This window comes from Cibotium barometz, chromosome 52 (assembly GCF_041138505.1).
Source record: "Cibotium barometz isolate CiBa-2024 chromosome 52, ASM4113850v1, whole genome shotgun sequence".
In the NCBI taxonomy this organism is placed as follows: Eukaryota; Viridiplantae; Streptophyta; class Polypodiopsida; order Cyatheales; family Cibotiaceae; genus Cibotium; species Cibotium barometz.
In genome coordinates, this window is record NC_141097.1 from 29,673,725 (window position 1) to 29,692,763 (window position 19,039).

At 40.9% G+C, this 19,039-nt stretch overlaps 1 protein-coding gene across 2 annotated transcripts in view; it reads left to right on the forward strand.

Moving 5' to 3' along the window:
* Positions 1-19,039, forward strand: part of CLC-D (chloride channel D) — a 72,164-nt gene that overhangs the window by 8,211 nt on the left and 44,914 nt on the right. For both annotated transcript variants that reach the window (XM_086788641.1, XM_086788640.1), the window contains exons 3-15: positions 2,628-2,849; positions 2,944-2,990; positions 3,087-3,185; positions 4,022-4,096; positions 4,194-4,282; positions 8,944-9,084; positions 9,182-9,252; positions 9,436-9,515; positions 9,637-9,786; positions 9,917-9,976; positions 10,523-10,597; positions 18,481-18,632; positions 18,844-18,979. In XM_086788641.1, the coding sequence (XP_086644767.1) occupies positions 2,628-2,849; positions 2,944-2,990; positions 3,087-3,185; positions 4,022-4,096; positions 4,194-4,282; positions 8,944-9,084; positions 9,182-9,252; positions 9,436-9,515; positions 9,637-9,786; positions 9,917-9,976; positions 10,523-10,597; positions 18,481-18,632; positions 18,844-18,979 (1,397 nt within the window). The remainder of the gene's footprint in view (positions 1-2,627; positions 2,850-2,943; positions 2,991-3,086; positions 3,186-4,021; positions 4,097-4,193; positions 4,283-8,943; positions 9,085-9,181; positions 9,253-9,435; positions 9,516-9,636; positions 9,787-9,916; positions 9,977-10,522; positions 10,598-18,480; positions 18,633-18,843; positions 18,980-19,039) is intronic.

Sequence of the window (19,039 nt, forward strand, 5' to 3'; positions counted from 1 at the left end):
AGATCCCAAATGCTCGCAATACTTCGCAACTTTCGTGTCCACTCAGTATTCCATATGGGGTTGTGGAGAGAGCTAAAAAATCTGGCGAGGTAGACTGGTAGTGTACACTTGATTGGTAGGATGAGAGAATCTTGCTACATCACTTGGGGATCCCTGGTATAGGTAGGCTAGACAATTAGATTCTCAAGTTATGCACGAGGGAGAACATTTGGACATGGCCATTTTGATCTAGAGAGGAGTCCCTAAACTTATCACCCTAGATGCACTCCTCGTATTTGTGCAAGGACGGTTCCTTAGTCATAAACGCTACACTGGGAGACCTTTGGTATTGCATTACCCATCTAGGTTCTTTTTTGGAGACAATCGGGAGATCCAACCGGGAGAGACACATATCCATGTACTGGTTTCTCAAGCACTGTAGACTCCTCCCCTCCCAACCTTCCCTCACATTCAAGCTTGAAGCTCCATAGCTTGTAAGTGTAAAAAATAAAAACTGTATTTTATCGTACCGTATCCCAAAATTTCATATCGTACCGAATATTCCCGTACGGTATCGTACCGTACGGTATCGTATTTTCGTACCGTGACAACTATGAGCACACGGTAGATACACATTGTGCACATGACAGTTAGAGATGGCCGAGAGGCATGTGAAGATCCCTACACTCCCCACGTTCACGGTGGACCGTCGGTTGGATGGGAACAACTACGGCATATGGAAGGTTATGATGGAATCTGTTCTGGAGTCTTACGACCTTGCTGATTTCATCGTTGTTGGGGTTCCACGGCCGGAAGTAGAGGAAGGGGAGTTACTGTCGATCCGAAAGGATCAGGAGGCACAGGCACAGATGTGGGATCGTGTCAACGCCAGGGTCCGTTCGTTTATCTTCCTCAACTGAAACTATCAACGATGAGGGTTTTGTGAGGCAAAAAAGTGTGCACCACACCGGCAGCAGTTCTCTTGTGACTCTTTCTCGCTCTCCGAGTTGACTGTGAACAGTGGTCTGCTCTGTGACAACAGATCTTGGGGAAGTTTTGGACTGGGGCTCTTTAGCTTTGTGAAGAGAGCTTGGAAATAGTCTCGTGTGAGCTTTGTGGAAAGCTACTCAGGATGTGTGGAAAATCTGGTGCAGATTGCACCCTCACCTTGGATTTCTTGTAAAAGCTTCTACGTAATAAAGAACCACCTACGGGGGGCCGGCCGTTCCGGCTCAGTGTGTTGTCCATATATTTCGTGGCTTTCTACCGTTAGACTCTGTTTGCACTTGAAGTGTTTCTCTTTTTGTCTGAGTATTTGTGCCTTTCGGTTACAACAAGAAACAGAAATCTTTGGGCTTGAAGCTCTCTCCAACTTGAGCAAACACACAAGAAAAGCACCATCATGGATGTGCTACCCCGTAGCTTTCTCATGGACATGCAGTACAGGGACCGCTCCAAGCATATTCAACGAGACCATCTGCTGCACTCACATCTGGCTCTGCCCTGTCTTCCACCTTAGGTGTCCCATACGAGCGGGCCTTGGAAGAGAAGAAAGCAGCCAAGCAGCCCACAGATTAGAATCCGTGATTCTCCTCTCCTCCTTTCGGAGTGTTTCTGGACTTAATACCAGGTCTGGCTCTGATACCAATGTAAGACCTCTGTTTGGCAAACACACGCGACTAAGCAAAAATATGGAAACATGTAGACACTGGCATCTAGCTCACCATCCAATCAGAGAGCCCGTCAGGATCACTCCCAAGCATGGAAGTTAGTAGCATCCGAACATTGCTTCACGTGCAAAGCCTTGGCGCCCCGTACCACCAGGCCCATACCACCAAGACACACCCCTTGGGTGTATGCACGGAGTAGTCACAGAAGCCTCGAGTCCAAGTATGAGGCGCTCTCTCTCAAGCTGACTCCAAAAGTCAGTTATGTAGGCCTCCTATAAACCAAGAGCTATATCTAGTCCATGTCTCATAAATGCCAATAACCACATTAGATGCCTAACCCCCAATCCTTGGTCTACCTAACCTGAAGTTTGACATGTTGACCTTGCTTGGGACTCGGGATGTAACACATTACCCCTTGAGAGGGTTGTAGTTTGCTTTTGAGTGGAGGTCATATTCCTACTAATGAAAGAAAAAATTGTAGTTAAAGAACCACATTTCCGCAGAGTGCACCCTGCTTTCTGACGAGGCATAACATTATCGAAACAATGACAGTTTGTAGTGCCCTATTTTTTGTTTGTTTTGTTTTATCCCATAAGGGTATTTCCTATGGCTTAAAAAAAGAATCAATTGATCTATTCCAATGTTATAGAAATGGCATGCTGTAGAGTTGCTTTTCTCATAACTCAGCAAGTTACCGTCACCTTGTTGCAAGGGGACATCATTGGATTTGCCTGAACAACAACTCCTTTAGTTGCAAGTATTGTCAATTCAAGAATTTCATGAAACCCTAACATTGAATTATTTTTCGAACTATTTGATGAGTATTGAGCATAACTTTTTATTGTTACTTGTGATATTATGTTACCAATGGATAATGAATGATTTGTGTAAAGATGTTTTATGCAAACTAGTGGTAATGTTTTACCAACAATTTGAAGAACTATCAGTCAATTTTTTTTTTGTCGATGCTTTATGCAGCCACTGGATTTTCTGCTTTCTTCATAAATATTGCTGTGGAAAACTTCTCTGGATGGAAGTTTGCTGCGACCTTTGCCATCATGGGGCATTCCTATTTCGCGGGTTTTCTAGTGTACATTCTTTTCAATGCAGCGTTAGTGTTCTCCTCGGTCTACATTGTTACTCATTTTGCACCTGCTGCAGCTGGATCCGGAATTCCAGAGATTAAAGGGTACCTGAATGGTAAGATGAGAATTCTTCTGAGAGCCTATCTTTTTTAACACAACACTGAGAGTGTGACAAGTTTTCTGGCTTGTCTTATGGGTGTGGGTTCCAGGAATAGACACACCAGGCATTTTACTGTTCAGAACACTTGTTGGGAAGGTGAGAATCAAGCACTATATTTTTAGAGTTTTTTTTCGAACCCACAATATCTTTGCAATTGCATATTTCATGATTTATTTCTCTCTGAGGTCACAGATTTTTGGAAGTATTGGGTCAGTTGGAGGTGGCTTGGCACTCGGAAAAGAAGGGCCTCTTGTGCATACTGGTGCCTGCATCGCATCTTTAGTGGGCCAGGTTTGTACATCAAAGGATTCTATTTTAAGACCACAAAATATCTTCCTCCTGTGTCGATGAATTCTGTGTCATAAAACTTGTCTTGGCTTTAGAGCATGTGGTGTGTAACTCACTCTACATTTGTATGTTTATAATATTTTTTCATGAAATACAGTCAAATAAATTTTAAAGATTTCCATGAATCATGGTGGAGTGAAGTTGTGTGCATCTGTTATTTAAGCTTGTCATCGTGTCTTCTTTTAAAATCACTTTCTTTGATGGGAGCGTTTGAAAGCTTTGACCATAAGTTTTCTGGTTATGGGCTTCTTTGGTCTCCATGTAGCATGGGTTTATTCTTCATTCCAATAGTCTTCAAGTTAGTCCTCCTGTATGTTGTTGAAAAAGGGTCCATATGGTATATTAACAGCTTCTTTGGGTTCCATATTCATGAAGTGGAACATATTTTGTCAACACTAAACATCTGATTCAGTGTCCTTTATTCAAGTGCCTATACTGTTTGCCTACACAGTCAATCTTCAAGGTAGATGATCTACATGGAGGCCAAAATTTTTCCTTTCCTTGACTATTCATTAGCATGCACTATACAAGATTGAAAAGATGGCACTTAACTGAGTGAATATGGTGTTGTCTCATCACATATGATAGCTGGACAGATTTGATGTTGAGATTGGGAAACAAATATACTGTTTTTAGGGTTTACGTAGGAAGGCAAGGCCAAACTGGGAGAAGAAAACAAAACTAGGTTCCTTTTATTTTTTATAGGGAGGTTTCACAGTAGTTCTACTTGTATCAAGGAAGAGGATAGTAATGATCATCTTTTTGTTCAAAAAAACCAGGGAGGCTCAACAAAGTACTATGTGAATTGGAGATGGCTGCGGGTTTTCAAAAATGATAGAGATCGACGGGACTTGGTAAGATGCAAAATATTGCTTGCTTGTTAAAATGAAAAAATTAAAAAAATTAATAGGCTTTCAGGAAGCGTCACATTTGTTCGTGCTGTGATGATAGGTGACATGTGGATGTGCCGCTGGTGTCTCTGCAGCTTTTAGGGCTCCAGTTGGTGGTGTACTTTTTGCCTTGGAGGAAGTTACTTCTTGGTAAACAAACCTTATCATGTTTCTTTCAATTGCTTTGACCGATTTCTTGAGCATCGCTAATCAAATATAACTTAGAGATAATGATGGTAAAGGTGGTTACACTAAGTGAACATTTTCTTACGTCTATGAGTATCGCATGTGACCTAAACTAACAATGAAAGCCGAAAATAAATGAGCAATTTATTCAACGGCAATGTTGCAAACAGCCATCATTCCCAACTTGGAATCCCAAGCAACACAAGAACTTTTCTCAATTGCTTTATGCTTGGCTCGATCTTGAGCATGAGCCATGCTGATTGGGGTTGGACTCTGGACTTTCAAGTTGACTCAAAACAACAAAAAGCTTGAAAAGCATGGTGGTTCTTGATTATAAGGATGATCTAATTAAAAAAGGCTTTTTGATCGTTTTTACAAGCATGTACAACTTAAGAAATGAAAACCACAAAGGGTATTGCTACTCACATCCTTAGGGTAATCCGATTTGTTAGAGCAATCAATTCCAAGAGTTAGAAGATGGTTAGGAGAAAAGTCAAAGCTTAGTCTTACATGTGTTTTGGGATGCATAAGTGATGGGGCTGAAACAAGGACATCCCACGTCAGCAAGGATGAAACAAGAGAGAATGGAAAGGATTGGAGCTTCCCATAATTCAATTGACCTTACTTTAAGCTCAGTTGATTTCTATGTGAGCTCAATCAACCTTAGTTGACCTTAATTTGAGGGTACTTGATTTTAATAAAGCTCAATTGATCTCACTTGAGATGAAACAAGAGAGAATGGAAAGGATTGTAGCTTCCCATAATTCAATTGACCTCACTTTAAGCTCAGTTGATTTCTATGTGAGCTCAATCAACCTTAGTTGACCTTAATTTGAGGGACTTGATTTTAATAAAGCTCAATTGATCTCACTTGAGATCAAATTAAAGATTAAATGAGTTAAATAAAAACTTGCTTTGATGTTGCCAAAGGAGCTCAATTGCTTCAAACAATTTTTCATTTGAATGTGACGAAGTGTGAGACAAGTACTGTGTGCGTGCGTGTGGGAATCGTGTGTGAGATGAGCTTGGAGCTCCGGACTTTTGCGTAGCACTGCCTATCTGCTTCCGCTCTCTACTGCTTTTGTAGCGCCAGCCGCTGTCTGCTGATTCTGCAGTGCCAGCCACTAGCTAGTTTTGCAGCGCCAGCTGCCTTGCCTCTTCGTTGCTTCTGCAGCACCACCAGTTTCCCTTGCCCTTCGCTGCATCCGCAGTGTCAGCTCTTGGTCGACTTTCGCTACCTTATGTAGCGCTGGCCTACTATTGCTGCATGCAACTTGCCGCCTGTTGTTTTTGTGCCTCCATTGTTTCCCCTGCCCTTTGGTGGTTTCACCACTAAAGAAATTCTTCGAAAATGCTGCAGTGGTCTTCTTTCTGGGCAAGAAACTTCTTGCAAATGAGGTGGCACAATGGATAAAATCAGAATTGCAGGGAAGTGTGGTTGATGGTGTGCAATGGGGCTGCCAGAGGATTTTATGAGGTTCTCCTAAACACAGAGTAGCCTTGCTGGAAAAGTCGCCTCTCATGTTTGGCACTCAATTGGTTCATGTATTGTCGTGGTCGGTGAACAAGGATTATGAAAGTGTCATTAGGCATAAATGCCTAGTGTGGATCACAATGAAACATTTCCTAGAACATTTTCATGAACACTTGCCTATGTTAGCTGCTGCATTGGGTAAGGTTATTTGTCCTCCTTGACCTGCTGAAGATGGAAATCGCTTCATGATTCTCTGGGACACAACTAGACCTGTTGTTCCTTTGGTCTCTATTGGAATAAAATGTACTGATGATAGACAACTTGGGATTGGCCGTTGGAATTATGAGCTTATTTGGGTTACTTTTGTTGGTGTATGCTTTAAATGTAAACAGTTTGGGCATATCTCCACTTGCTATGGCCCTATCCTTGATGGTATGAGCTTCACCTTGTAATTCTACTGCAAATGTCATTCACCCTCTGCTACTTCACCTAAGGAGCAAGAAAAACCCGAAGGCTTTGTGCCTGTGATCAATCAACAAGCTTCTACTGATAATGCTACACCATTTGCTAAGTCTAAAGGGAAAAGTATAATGGATCAGGATGGTTTTATTGCCCCGAAAAAGACTTTCAAGTCGCCTTTGTACAAAACATGTAATTGGACACAAACTCTAGAGAATGTAGCTCATAGGCACACCCAATTTTCCCATGATACAATGTTATGGGTAGCATTCTTTGCCCTTCCACTGTCTTTCCAACAATAAATGGAAGTTCTTGATAAGCCAAGTTTTTAGTGAGACATTCTCACTTACACAGAAGACATTGAGTGGCATAGGTTGTAGTGTTTCTAGCTTGAGTCTAAAAATTGGGTGTACTATGGGTTTTATGGTAGGATTTCTCTTAGTACTTACCATGTTGATTTATGTTGTCAACATATCCTTGGCCAATTTTTCATCGAGATACTTTTACACACTTTTGGCATCACATCTATGGTTGCTATTCGAATCCTGCTGCTAATGTGGTCCCGCGTGATTGGGTTCAAGTTTGTATTGGAGGTACTTAGCTCTTTGATAAGCATATGTTATTTGGAATGTACTGAGGGATATCGAAGTGGACTTTGGAAAAATCTGTGCATCAAGGATGTCCTCTTAGTGCATTACTCTATGCGACTGCTACGTATCCACTATTGATGTATATGGATCTTTTAATTGCACACAGGCTACTACATGGTTTGCGATTACCCAATGGTTTACATTTTGTGGCTCAAGTCTATGTAGATGATTCTTTGTTCATGCCTCAAAATGATCCAAATGATCTCAAGTGCATCATGAAAACTTCGGAATTGTTTGGTAAAGCAATTGGACTTCATATGAAATTTTCTAAGTTCAAATTGCTTCTGTTGACCTCTTGTGATTGGCATGCATTGTTATGGTCAAGGCAATTATTCCAACAGACCAACTGGTTAGACATTTGGGATATCCACTAGCATGGCATATGTCTACACACGATGATTTTCTTTGGGTGTTGAACAAATTGAAGGCCAAGCTAGCATATTGGAAGCTTTCTACATGGCCTTTACACGTGCAGTTCAAAATTGTTCAATCAATCATTATGGCCTATGTGCACTTTTATTTGCCGTTGTTGATCTGGCGTAAAATTGATATTGATTCTTTTATGTCTGATGCCCTGGAATTATTGTGGAAAACCAAGCATCGTATGAGAGCGCTACGTCTTTTGTGACGACTCCTAAAATGCATGGTGGATTAAATATACTTGATTTGCATTATCATCTTTTGGCAAGAAAGGCCACCATGATTCCCACTTTCTTTCAACGACAGCAACCATGGGCTATAATGCTTGCAAGCATGTGTGCTTCTATCAAAACTAGAGCTTATGACAATTGGCTCATTTCTCACTAGGAAGAAGTGATTAGTAAATTTGAAGGAAAAATTCATGGATGCCCTTATGCATCTTCTCTTCTTCGTGATTGGAAATCAGCTCTGTCTTCTGTTCGTTGGCATGGAAGAGATGTGCTGACTAGGAATTCTTTTCGATTGGAAAGCATTCATTGGTCTTCGGTGTTTCCTCAATCACTTGTAGTACAAGAACCTTGAAAGGCATGCTTTTTGGCCTCTTTTGGAGTTACCACTGTGGTGGATGCTGTCATGGATAATGGATTTGTGATGACTTTCCCACAAGCCTGTTTGAAACATAACTTGGGTTTGCATCACAGGCAAGTGTGGAAAACTATTACTATGTTGTTTGCTGCCTTTTGAACACACCTTTGAATGATCAAGACAGACTTCATGATTGGCAACTTGTTGTTCATACCAACACTCTTAGATTGAAAGCACTTTTGGCAAGTAATGTGTACAAAGTGTTGCTTCCTTCACTGTGGATTCAACCTCATGCTGATGCTTTATGGGATTTGCATAAGACTACTAAATGGTGGAAACAAAGACTTCAAACAATTTGGGGCTGTAAGTTGCCTCTCAAGCAACATCTATTCTTATGGAGATGTCTTCTGGGAATACTTCCAGTTTTTGCTTTTCTAGCAAGACGACATATCTCTAGTGATGGATGTTGTAGATGTGGATGACATGCATAGTCTGTTCCTCATCTTCTTTGGCATTGCACGGAGCCGAGAAATTTCTTCCAAGCACTTACTCACAACCTCCGTGGACGTTTTCCATTGTTCAAAGGAGGAAAACCTTTCTGGATTTTTGGTGTCTTGCTATCTTGCTATCTTGTATGGTTGGATTTGACACTTTCATCATTTGGATGAGATATTGGGCACTTTGGACTATTTGGAAGGCTCGGAATCATGTTATGTGTCGATAGCCTTCTCTGGATCCTTATGCTTTCTTTCGTGCCAACCTTCGCTAGTCCCTACATGACTGTGTGTCAGCTGGAGGCTATTGACATCCCACAGTTTGAAGTCTTCTTCTACTGTTTTTAGCCTTCTTGCTTGGATGACTTCTCTTTGAAGTACATCCCCCCCATGTATATTGTTTTTTGGTAATAGAAGACTGGTTTTTACCAAAAAAAAAGTGAGGGAATCTAATGTGTAAGCAAATTTTTGGGTTAAGCAAACAAAATCATATACTGACAGCTCATAAATTCTTGAACTCATTGTCATTTATTATTCTTATAGGTGGAGAAGTCAGTTGCTTTGGCGAGTCTTCTTTACTTCTGCAGTGGTGGCAGTTGTGGTACGGTCTGCCATGGGCTGGTGCACACATGGGAATTGTGGGCATTTTGGATCTGGTGGATTCATTATCTGGGATATATCTGGGTAAGTGACTGGTATTTTCTAAAGGTGCCAGGTTGTTTGTTAAGGCTTGAATTGAACTGGCTTTTAAAGTTGGCATCATGTTTTGATGATGTGACAGAGGTCAGGATGACTACTCTTTCTATGAGCTATTGCCTATGGCCATGCTCGGTGTTATCGGAGGACTTCTTGGTATGTAATATGTAATCATTTTGCGTTTCTTGTTTCACCATTAGTGCTCCGTTACAGCTGAGTGAGTGCTTAATAGTTCATATGCATGTGTATTATGCAGGGGGGAAAATTATAATCTAGTGTCTTGTGACGCTTGGAAATCATTGAGGTTATTTGACTCTTGTATCGTGCTGGTGACAACAGGTGCTCTTTTTAATCAGCTCACACTGTACCTATCCTCATGGCGCCGCAGCACACTCCACAAAAAAGGGGATCGTGTCAAGGTACTCACAGCAACAACAGACGGAGCTCTACAATATTGTGCACTTTGTTTTTTTTTTCTTTTCCCCCTTTCTAAAGTTTTGTTTAGAACAGGTAACTAATGTGTTTTATTTAACCTGTCAGATCGTGGAAGCTTGCCTCGTGTCATTACTTACGTCAGTCCTTTCATTTGGTTTACCACTATTAACAAAATGTACACCATGTCCGGACGCAGAAAAATACCCTGACATCGTCTGCCCTCGTCCCGAAGGGACCTATGGGAACTATGTGAATGTAAGTTATGTGGCAGTGTGAATCATGCAGGTCAAGGATAGACTCAATGTGGAAAGAGAATTTTTTATTTTTCAACATGCAGGCTTCTGATTTTTCCTGCACCAAATGATTATTTGTACGTGTGATGCAGTTTCATTGCTCAAGTCAAAATGAGTACAATGACCTTGCTACAATCTTTTTCAACACACAGGTATGGTTCCATTACAGATCTTTGGTAGTCACAGGAAAACTTAAGTATTATGTATGAGCACTATTCCTAAGCATTTTGAGCTTGCACTCTTTTTCTTGTAAGAACCCAAATGATTGTTAAGGACCTGGTGGGATTATGAAGGTCTTTTCTTTTGCACATCCTTTTTTGATATTGCATACCTGTAAAAACCACAGGTGCACTGATAATTGAGTTTTAAAGAGCTTTGCTAAAATGCCCTCTGGAAGATTTAAAAGGGCTATCAAGGGTGGCAAACAAAGAGGGAATTGATGAAGGAAGTGGAGCATAATTTTTTTTTGGGTAGGGGGAAAGTGGCATTGTGTTGGATAGAAAATATGAGGGCGGAAAGGTGAATCATGTGGAGGTTTAAGGGTTACAAGCAAAGGGTTTGAGTCCTGCTGTTTCTGGAATCTGCTATATTGTTTCTTGCCCATTGATTATTGATGGCAGTGATGTTTTTCATCCACCCTCTTTTACTGTTCTTTTTGTTAACAATTATCAACTTGAGATATGGTGTTTCTGATGTAGGATGATGCCATTCGTAACCTTTTCAGCACGAAGACTTTGCATGAGTATAGTGCAAGCAGTCTTCTCACATTTCTGGTGAGTAAGCATGTTTTAAACATAAGATTGACAAGTTACCTCCGTGATATTTTGTGATTGAATGTTCCAACATTGTGCTTGGTATGTCACTTCAGTATAAGCATGGTTAAAAGACTCAACTGCAACCCTTGCATGTTGTGTGCGCATGCATGCAATGTGTATGTATGTATGTTTGTATGCATGTGTGTGTGTGTGTGTGTGTGTGTATATATATATATATATATATATATATGTATGTATGTATGTGTGTGTGTGTGTGTGTGTGTGTGTGTGTGTGTGCATGTATGTATGTATGTATGTGTATATATATATGTATGCATCTTTGTATATATATATGTATCTATGTATACATGTATGCATATATGTATATATCTATGTATCCATGTTTATATGTTTTATACATATACATGTATATATGTATATGTATATATGTTTATGTATATATGTATATCTATGTTGTCTCGACCTCTCTGTGTGGCATAATCGGCAGATTCTCTCCCCCTTGGGTTTCCGTATGAGCTCCACAGCTCTAATGACGCGCTTAGCTCTTCCTGTCTCCACTCTGAGACGGTGGGATAAAACCCGTATCCGGCCAATTGCAAACATATACATATGTTTATACATACATATATATGTATGTATGTATACACACACACACACACACACTTTTTTTTTGTGTGGATACACACACACTTTTTTTTTTTTTGTAAAGCTTCATGTCATTAATTACAGGTGGGAAACCTCAAAACGAGGAAAACCCACTAAAAAGACCATTCACAAGGGAGACTAGTAGAGTGTTCACTATGTTCAGTGTGAACATAGTTAAACATCTAAAAAACAATCTGTAAAAAGAGCATACAGAGATGAGTCAATCTCATGAAGAGAGAGACAGTCATATAAAGATTGCTGAAGAGAGGAACGGAAGAATGAGTAAGCATCCAAATGAGGCCGAGCAAAAACTATCCTGTTGCGAGACTGCCAGGTAGTCCATAAAGCCCAATAACGAACCCAATCAAAGAAGACTTTATAGGATCCAAGGAGTGATGGGAGAAGACCGAAGATCCAAAAGTATTTCCCAAAGGGTGCCTGTCGGAAGCGGGCTCTCAAACGTGCAGCAATCTGATCCAAAAAAGTCCTGGTGAGAGGACAACTCCACAAAAGATGAAAGACTGTCTCTTGAGAAGCACCACAACTATGACAAGTTGAAGGTGCCAAAAGTCGCCTAGCCAAGAAAAGCCCGACTGGCAAGACTCCAATCAAGCATCTCCATAAAAAAAGTCTACTTTTCAAAGGCAGACTGCATTTCCAAAGAGAATGAAGCCGCTGTTTCCACCAAGTCTGACTTTTATGAAGATGCCAAATCTGATTCGCATGTTCTTGAACCCAAGAGGCAGGCAACAAGAGATGATATATCGAACGAACCGAAAGTTTAGCCATTGATAAAGGGCCTCGTGCAGGTTGTTCTCTTCTAAGGCTCCAATCAACCAAACGATCAGAACGATCCAAATCTGCAATTGGTTCAAAAGGAGCAAGAAGCTCTCAAATAAGCTGCCAGATTGTTCTATAATGCATTCCCAGACCAAATTTTCTGGCGGCAACCACAAAAGAAAGCACATGGCCACCAGCATCCAAAACATCATCAATAAGATAAACTCCTTTCTTTGAAAGGAAATATGCCTTCCTAGGCTCACGTAGAGCCAAGGGTATATCAAAAGCCTTTGACCAATGAATACTCTCAAGGCGAAGCGAAGAAGATTGCCCATTAAGCCTGGGATTCCAAAAAAGATATTGCGTAACCTGTTTCCAGGCAAAAATCAACTTAGATGAAAGAGGGCAACCGACAATTTTTCCATCGAAATGGCTGAAAATTGCATCCCAATACGTAACAGTCCACTTTCCAAAAGCAGATGAAGACATTGACATACACATATGACCCAACATAATAGCCCATGGCTGGCGTTGTTGTACAAATTCCAATAGCAAAGTGGATTTACGAGCAAGCACATGAAAATGAATATTCAATATGTTCAAGCCACCATGTATCTTTGGAGAACACATCTTTGGCATTGACAAAAGACGAAGACCCTTTTTACGATGTTGAGTTTTCCACACAATTGCCATTGCCAGAGACATAAACCGATCTATATCAGCTTTCCTCCACATAATCAATGGAAGAAAGAACTGTATGTAAGCCATTACAATAGCCTGCACTATCCTGAGACGTACATGAAGAGGCCAAGTGGAAAGCTGCCAATAATCAATTTTGCGATTCAATTTTAGCATAACCCATTGAATCATTTGTGAAGATGACATCTGCCAACCCAAAGGGTAACCCAAATGACGAACGATATGTCCACCAGGAGGTATTCCACCGGGCCACAATGCATGTTGCCATTGCTGTACATTAAGTGCAAGCAAGGTAGACTTACGGAAGTTTACTTTCAAACCAGCAGCCAGACCAAAAAGTTCCAAAGCCTCCATTAATCTCTGAAGATCTTGTTGCGTATTCTTGGGCATAAAAAAAGAATCATCAGCATAAGCCTGAGCCAGGAAAGTATGCCCAGCAGGAAGCTGTAAGCCATGCAATTCATCAGTAGCTTGCAAAAAATCCAAGTAGCAAAGAAAAGGATGTGTGGCAATAGCAAACAACAGGGAACTAAGCGGACAACCCTGGCGAAATGAACGTCCCAATTTCCAAGAATCTGATAGAGAAGAGCTCAAAATCAAAGAAGCATCACTGTCATTATAGAGCCAATACACAATATTTTGCCACTTTGCACCAAAACCAAGATAGCTCATAGTCATAGCTATATAATCCCAATGCACAGAATCAAAAGCTTTCTCAATATCAACCTGCAAAATGAGTACATCCTGCTTAGTGTATTTGGCATATTCAATGGCAATATAAGCATTAGCCAAATTATCATTGATTTGCCTGCGAGGCACAAAACCATATTGCGCAGGATGCAAACCATCATGTAAAAATCCTTTAATACGATTTGCCAACATCTTAGTCAGAAGCTTATAGATGACGGGCATAAGAGTAATGGGCCTCCAATCAGAAAATGCTTCACAAAGATCCCGTTTAGGGAAAAGCTTAACCAATCCTTCTTTCCAAGAAGATGGTAGTACATCATTTGCCCAAGCTTCATTGATCATATACAACAATGATTGTTCCAGCTGAGGCCAAAACGCATGGAAAAATTCCACTGTCAATCCATCCCATCATCCGGGAGATTTCCATCGATCCATTGAACGCAAAGCATCTTTAAGTTCAATATCAGTGAACGGAGATTCTAATTCCAAAGCATCCTGTGGAGAAATAATGGGCCGAACATGATGCAATAAAGCATAACGAGCATTAAGTATGTCAGGTGAAATTGTTGGTGGTTTAGCAAAAAGAGCTGCAAAATGCTGACTAGCAATATATGAGAGCTCCAACAAAGAATGAGTCCATTGACCATCAGATTTTTTCACCCTTCTGATGCATTCCTTTTGTCTTGAAGCATGTAGATTTTTGAAAAAATATTTGGAAGAGCAACCCTTATCTATGATAGCTCGATGTCGCGAACGTGTCAACCATTTTTGCAATTTTCTTTGATCATTTAGCATGAGGAAGTGCTTAGCTTGCATTAAAGATTCTTGTTCATTGGTATTTAAAACCCGAAACTGAACAAGATCAGCCATAGATTGACATGTTTCTTTAGCCTGCAAGATCCGATTCCGCAAGTCGGCCATGTAATAACGACCATAATCACAGATCACAGCCTGCATGCGCTGAACAAATTGAAACCAAGCAATGTCAATATCCTCATGTATTTGAAGGGGCAAAGGCTCAATGGCTTGGAAAACCATTTCCTTGAAATCAGCATGCACAAGGTAACTGTTGTTTAAAAGCAACAGCCTATGTTTCTGAAGAATAGAAACATCCTGTGGCATATCAAAATAAAGGCCTAACCATAAAGAAGAATGATCAGTGAGTAACATGGAGCGATCAATCCATAGCTTGCAAACAAAATCATCGTATTGGTCTGCATGTAACAAGTACCAGCGATCCAGACGTGTCCAGATATGCGGAAAAGCATTGTGATTAAAGGTAAACCCTTGCAGACGAGGGAATACATGTTGCCATAGGTCCAAAATATTGCAGGAAGAGAGCAAATCATTCCATGTTCTGCGTTCAGCTCCAAGTATATGAGTTCTTCCAGTGGAATTAAATTCAGGAGATGGAGCATTATTAAAATCTCCACAAAGGAATGCATTATGGAGCCAGGGATAAGCCAACATTTGCGACCATATATTTGCCCTGTCAGCTGAGCTTTGTGGCGCATAAACTGCTGCAAATTCATAAATTTGTCCATACAATGAACATTGAATGACCATCCATCTGCCAGCAGAATCATTGTAGGTCAACATTGGTTGCAGATCATGCTTAACAAGCATAAAAACTCCTGAGTAATGCTGAGTGCCCGCATAAAATATATCATAACCAGCAAAGTGACCTGATTGACCCACTAAGGTATGCTGATTGTGTTCTTGCACACACACCAGATGAGGTTGCATTTTATGTACATAGTGCCAAAACAACCTAAATTTACCAGGAGCACAAAGTCCTCTAATATTGTACGAGAGACATTTTATTGGAGCATCAAACATCAAATCTGTACAAAGGTATATACAGTGAACAGCCAGCCAAAATCAATGCTGCATAACAGCAACTGAGTCAGGGAGAGAGCCCTCGCCCTGAATCAAGAGAGACTCATGCATATTCGTATCAACACACATATCCAAAGGATTTACATCGGCATCCATACTTGAGGAAGCACCTCGAACTACATCTGACCATATTCTAGAAAGCATAGTCGAAGAAGTGGAAGACTGTGCAATAGTGGCAGATGCAGTCCAATTACGTGAAGGAATGGGAGCACGACGAACCATAGTAGCTTTTTTCGGAGTTTTCCATTCAGCCGAAGATATTTTATCTTTTCCTTTATCCTTGGGTTGATTAGGCACGGCCAAAGAAGAAACAACTTGTGGAATAACTTTAGCTTTTCCTTTTTCTTTCTCCTTTTGAGTAGTTCGAGTGGCTTGATTTGTTGGTATCTCCTTAACTTGAGTAGGCTGCACATTCGATGAAATGGGAGGTACAGCAGATAATGGCGGAGGATGCAGCAGAGAAGGACATTCAGAAGCCATATGCCCAAAATTCAAATTTATGACAAGTGAAACAAGCACCTGCAAAGACTCCCCAATTTAATTTGAAATAACGTGCACCCATGCCACGCACATTTTCTACTTCAACAGCAATTGCAGGTGGTTGCTCATGGTCCGTATCCCACAAGATGCAAAATCTGTTTTTATTTCCTGTAGGACGAGGTGCACAAACCACTTTGCCCAGAGTGGCTGCTATACCTGGCAAGTGTTCCCTCAAATATTCCGGAAAATCCACGACCTCGACCCAAACAGGACAACGATGCCTAATCAAGGACTGATAGTCCTTGGTCGGGGACCAAGGTAACACACGTACCAACTGTATACCAAACATAAGGGGAGAAGTTTCAAGCATCTGCTGCTTATATTGACCATCAGACAGTAATACATCATAAAAACCCCTTGCTGCAAAGTGAACTCCATCTACAAAGGGTCCACCTAAAATGGACTGAATCCATTGAGCTGCTTCTTGCGCAGAAGGCATTTTGTCCGGAAAGAAGAGGATAATCCCTTTTTCTGAGTATCTACGCAGAGGGGACACAATCGTCGGCAATTTAATCTTATAACTGAAAGAAGGAGGCGGGTCCTTCCATTTGACACGACTGTCTACAAAGTCCTCACATAAAGCCTCATATACAAACTGTGCATCCGACGAATCTTGCTTAATCATGGTGATAGATTCAATTGCAGTATGCTGCCTCTTGTTACTGTCTGCGTCAGTATCCCGACGAGCATAGGTCACAACAGTCTCAGACATAATTGTAAGAGTAGAGTCTATACAACACTGCCAAATAACTTTTTTTTTTTTTAATGAAAGCTGTATGCTGTATACAGTAGCCTAAAAATTTCTGCTGATGCGAATCAAAAAGAAGCTCTATTTGCTGGAATGTTGAAACTGACTTTTGCTGATGCGAATGAAGAGAAGCTCTGCACACTGGAAATCTGAAACTGATTTCGAACTGTAGAAAATCTGCAGAAGCGAAACTGAATCTGAAAAGGAGGGCGAAGCTATACGAAGAGAGAGGAAGGCGTGCGAAGAACCGACAAGAAGAAGCGCACACACACACACACTACACACACACACAGCCGCACACACACACACAGTCGTATAGGCGCGCACAGAACGCGGAAGAGAGGAAAAGGGTCTGATAGACGATGGGAAGGCAGAGTAAGCGTGCGTAAAGAGGGGATCTCCAGGTGAACGCGATGAAGGCTGGAAAGGCGACACAGTCCAGGAAGCAGGCGAACCAGGCGAGTAGGTCGAGGCGAGCGAACAGGTCGAGCGAGCCACACCGCTTTCTCCCACGCACACCGCACACACACACACACACACACACACACACACCATGGATACACACACACACACACACACACACACACACACATACATATGTATACATACACACACATATGTATGTATATGAAGGGCTTTGTGTGAATATATGCTTTTGTGTGTGAGAGAGAGAGAGAGAGAGAGAGAGAGAGAGAGAGAGAGAGAGAATATCTTGATACAGAGTTCTACACCCACTATTGGGCACTGATGACGTTAGTGGGGATGTCGTATCTAGTCCATACTATGCATAATGGAGTTGATAGTTATATAGTCTTGTGGGTTGACTACCATGAGTATATAACATGTACGTTCCTAAAAGGTGAATTTGGGCATGTTCTTGGATTCATCTAGGTATATAATTTAGCTGTATTAGCGGTCATGCAGATTTCACATTGTGAAGTTTTCGTCCGAGTTGCGGCCAGTTGATATTGTGCTTATTCTTTCTATCTTTAGCGGTGCATTTGTCCTATCAACTACTTATTTCCTGTACTAATTCTTTCTATTTGCTACTTTCCTTAGTGCTAGGCTTCATTATGGCTAAGTCTGCCCTGCATCTCCGGAGGTTTGACAGAAACTCCGTTCGAAGGGCTTTGTGTGAATATGTGCTCTTATGTGTGTGTGCGTGTGAGAGCATATCTTGATACAGAGTTCTACACCCACTATTGGGCACTGATGACGTTAGTGGGGATGTCGTATCTAGTCCATACTATGCATAATGGAGTTGATAGTAATATAGTCTTGTGGGTTGACTACCATGAGTATATAACATGCACGTTCCTAAAAGGTGAATTTGGGCATGTTCTTGGATTCATCTATATATATATATATATATATATATATATATATATGTGTGTGTGTGTGTGTGTATGTATGTATGTATGTATGTATGTAGACACGCACATATGTATGTATGTATGTACACACACACACACACACACACACACATATATATATATATATATAGAGAGAGAGAGAGAGAGAGAGAGAGAGAGAGAGAGAGAGAGAGAGAGATACATACCTACATACATACATACGCATGTGTGTATGCACGTATGCATGTATGTATGTTTAATGAACACATACATACATGCGCACACATACATACATACATGTATGACATGCACATACAGATACATGCATACATGTATGTATGTGTGCGCATGTATGTATGTGTCCATTAAACATACAGACATGCACATAAATGCATACGTACATACACACATGCGGGCACACACACATGTATATAAATGTGTGTGTGTGGAGACCATAATGTAAATTATGGGGTTGGGCGTAGATCGTAGTTTGTCTAATGTTGTGTAGGCGTTTTATTTGTGTGCAGGCGATGTTCTTTTCTCTTGCCGTTATAACCTATGGCACAGCTGTACCGTCAGGCCAATTTGTTCCTGGTATTATGATCGGGGCTACGTATGGACGGCTCGTGGGGATGTTTGTGGTTAATGTGTATAAAAAGCTGAATATTGATGAGGGAACGTAAGATATTTTTTCTCTTATGTTTGTTTTTCAACATGAACATCTCATAGGTTTTTTGTATTAGAGCAGTATGAGTGAAGACGAATTTATTTATAGATTATGAATACTTCTTTCAGGTTCACTTATAGTGATCACTGAATATGTACAGGAATGCTGAGATTGATTTGGTGTGACTGAAGCACTTATGTTTTAGTTGATGTTGTACTTGCAGGTATGCATTGCTTGGAGCTGCCTCTTTCTTGGGGGGTTCTATGCGAATGACTGTGTCTCTGTGTGTAATCATGGTTGAAATTACCAACAATTTGAAACTGCTTCCTCTCATTATGCTAGTTTTACTTATCTCAAAGGCAAGTCTGAAGTCTGCTTTATAATTGAATTTAAATGCTTCTCAGATCTCTCAACCATAA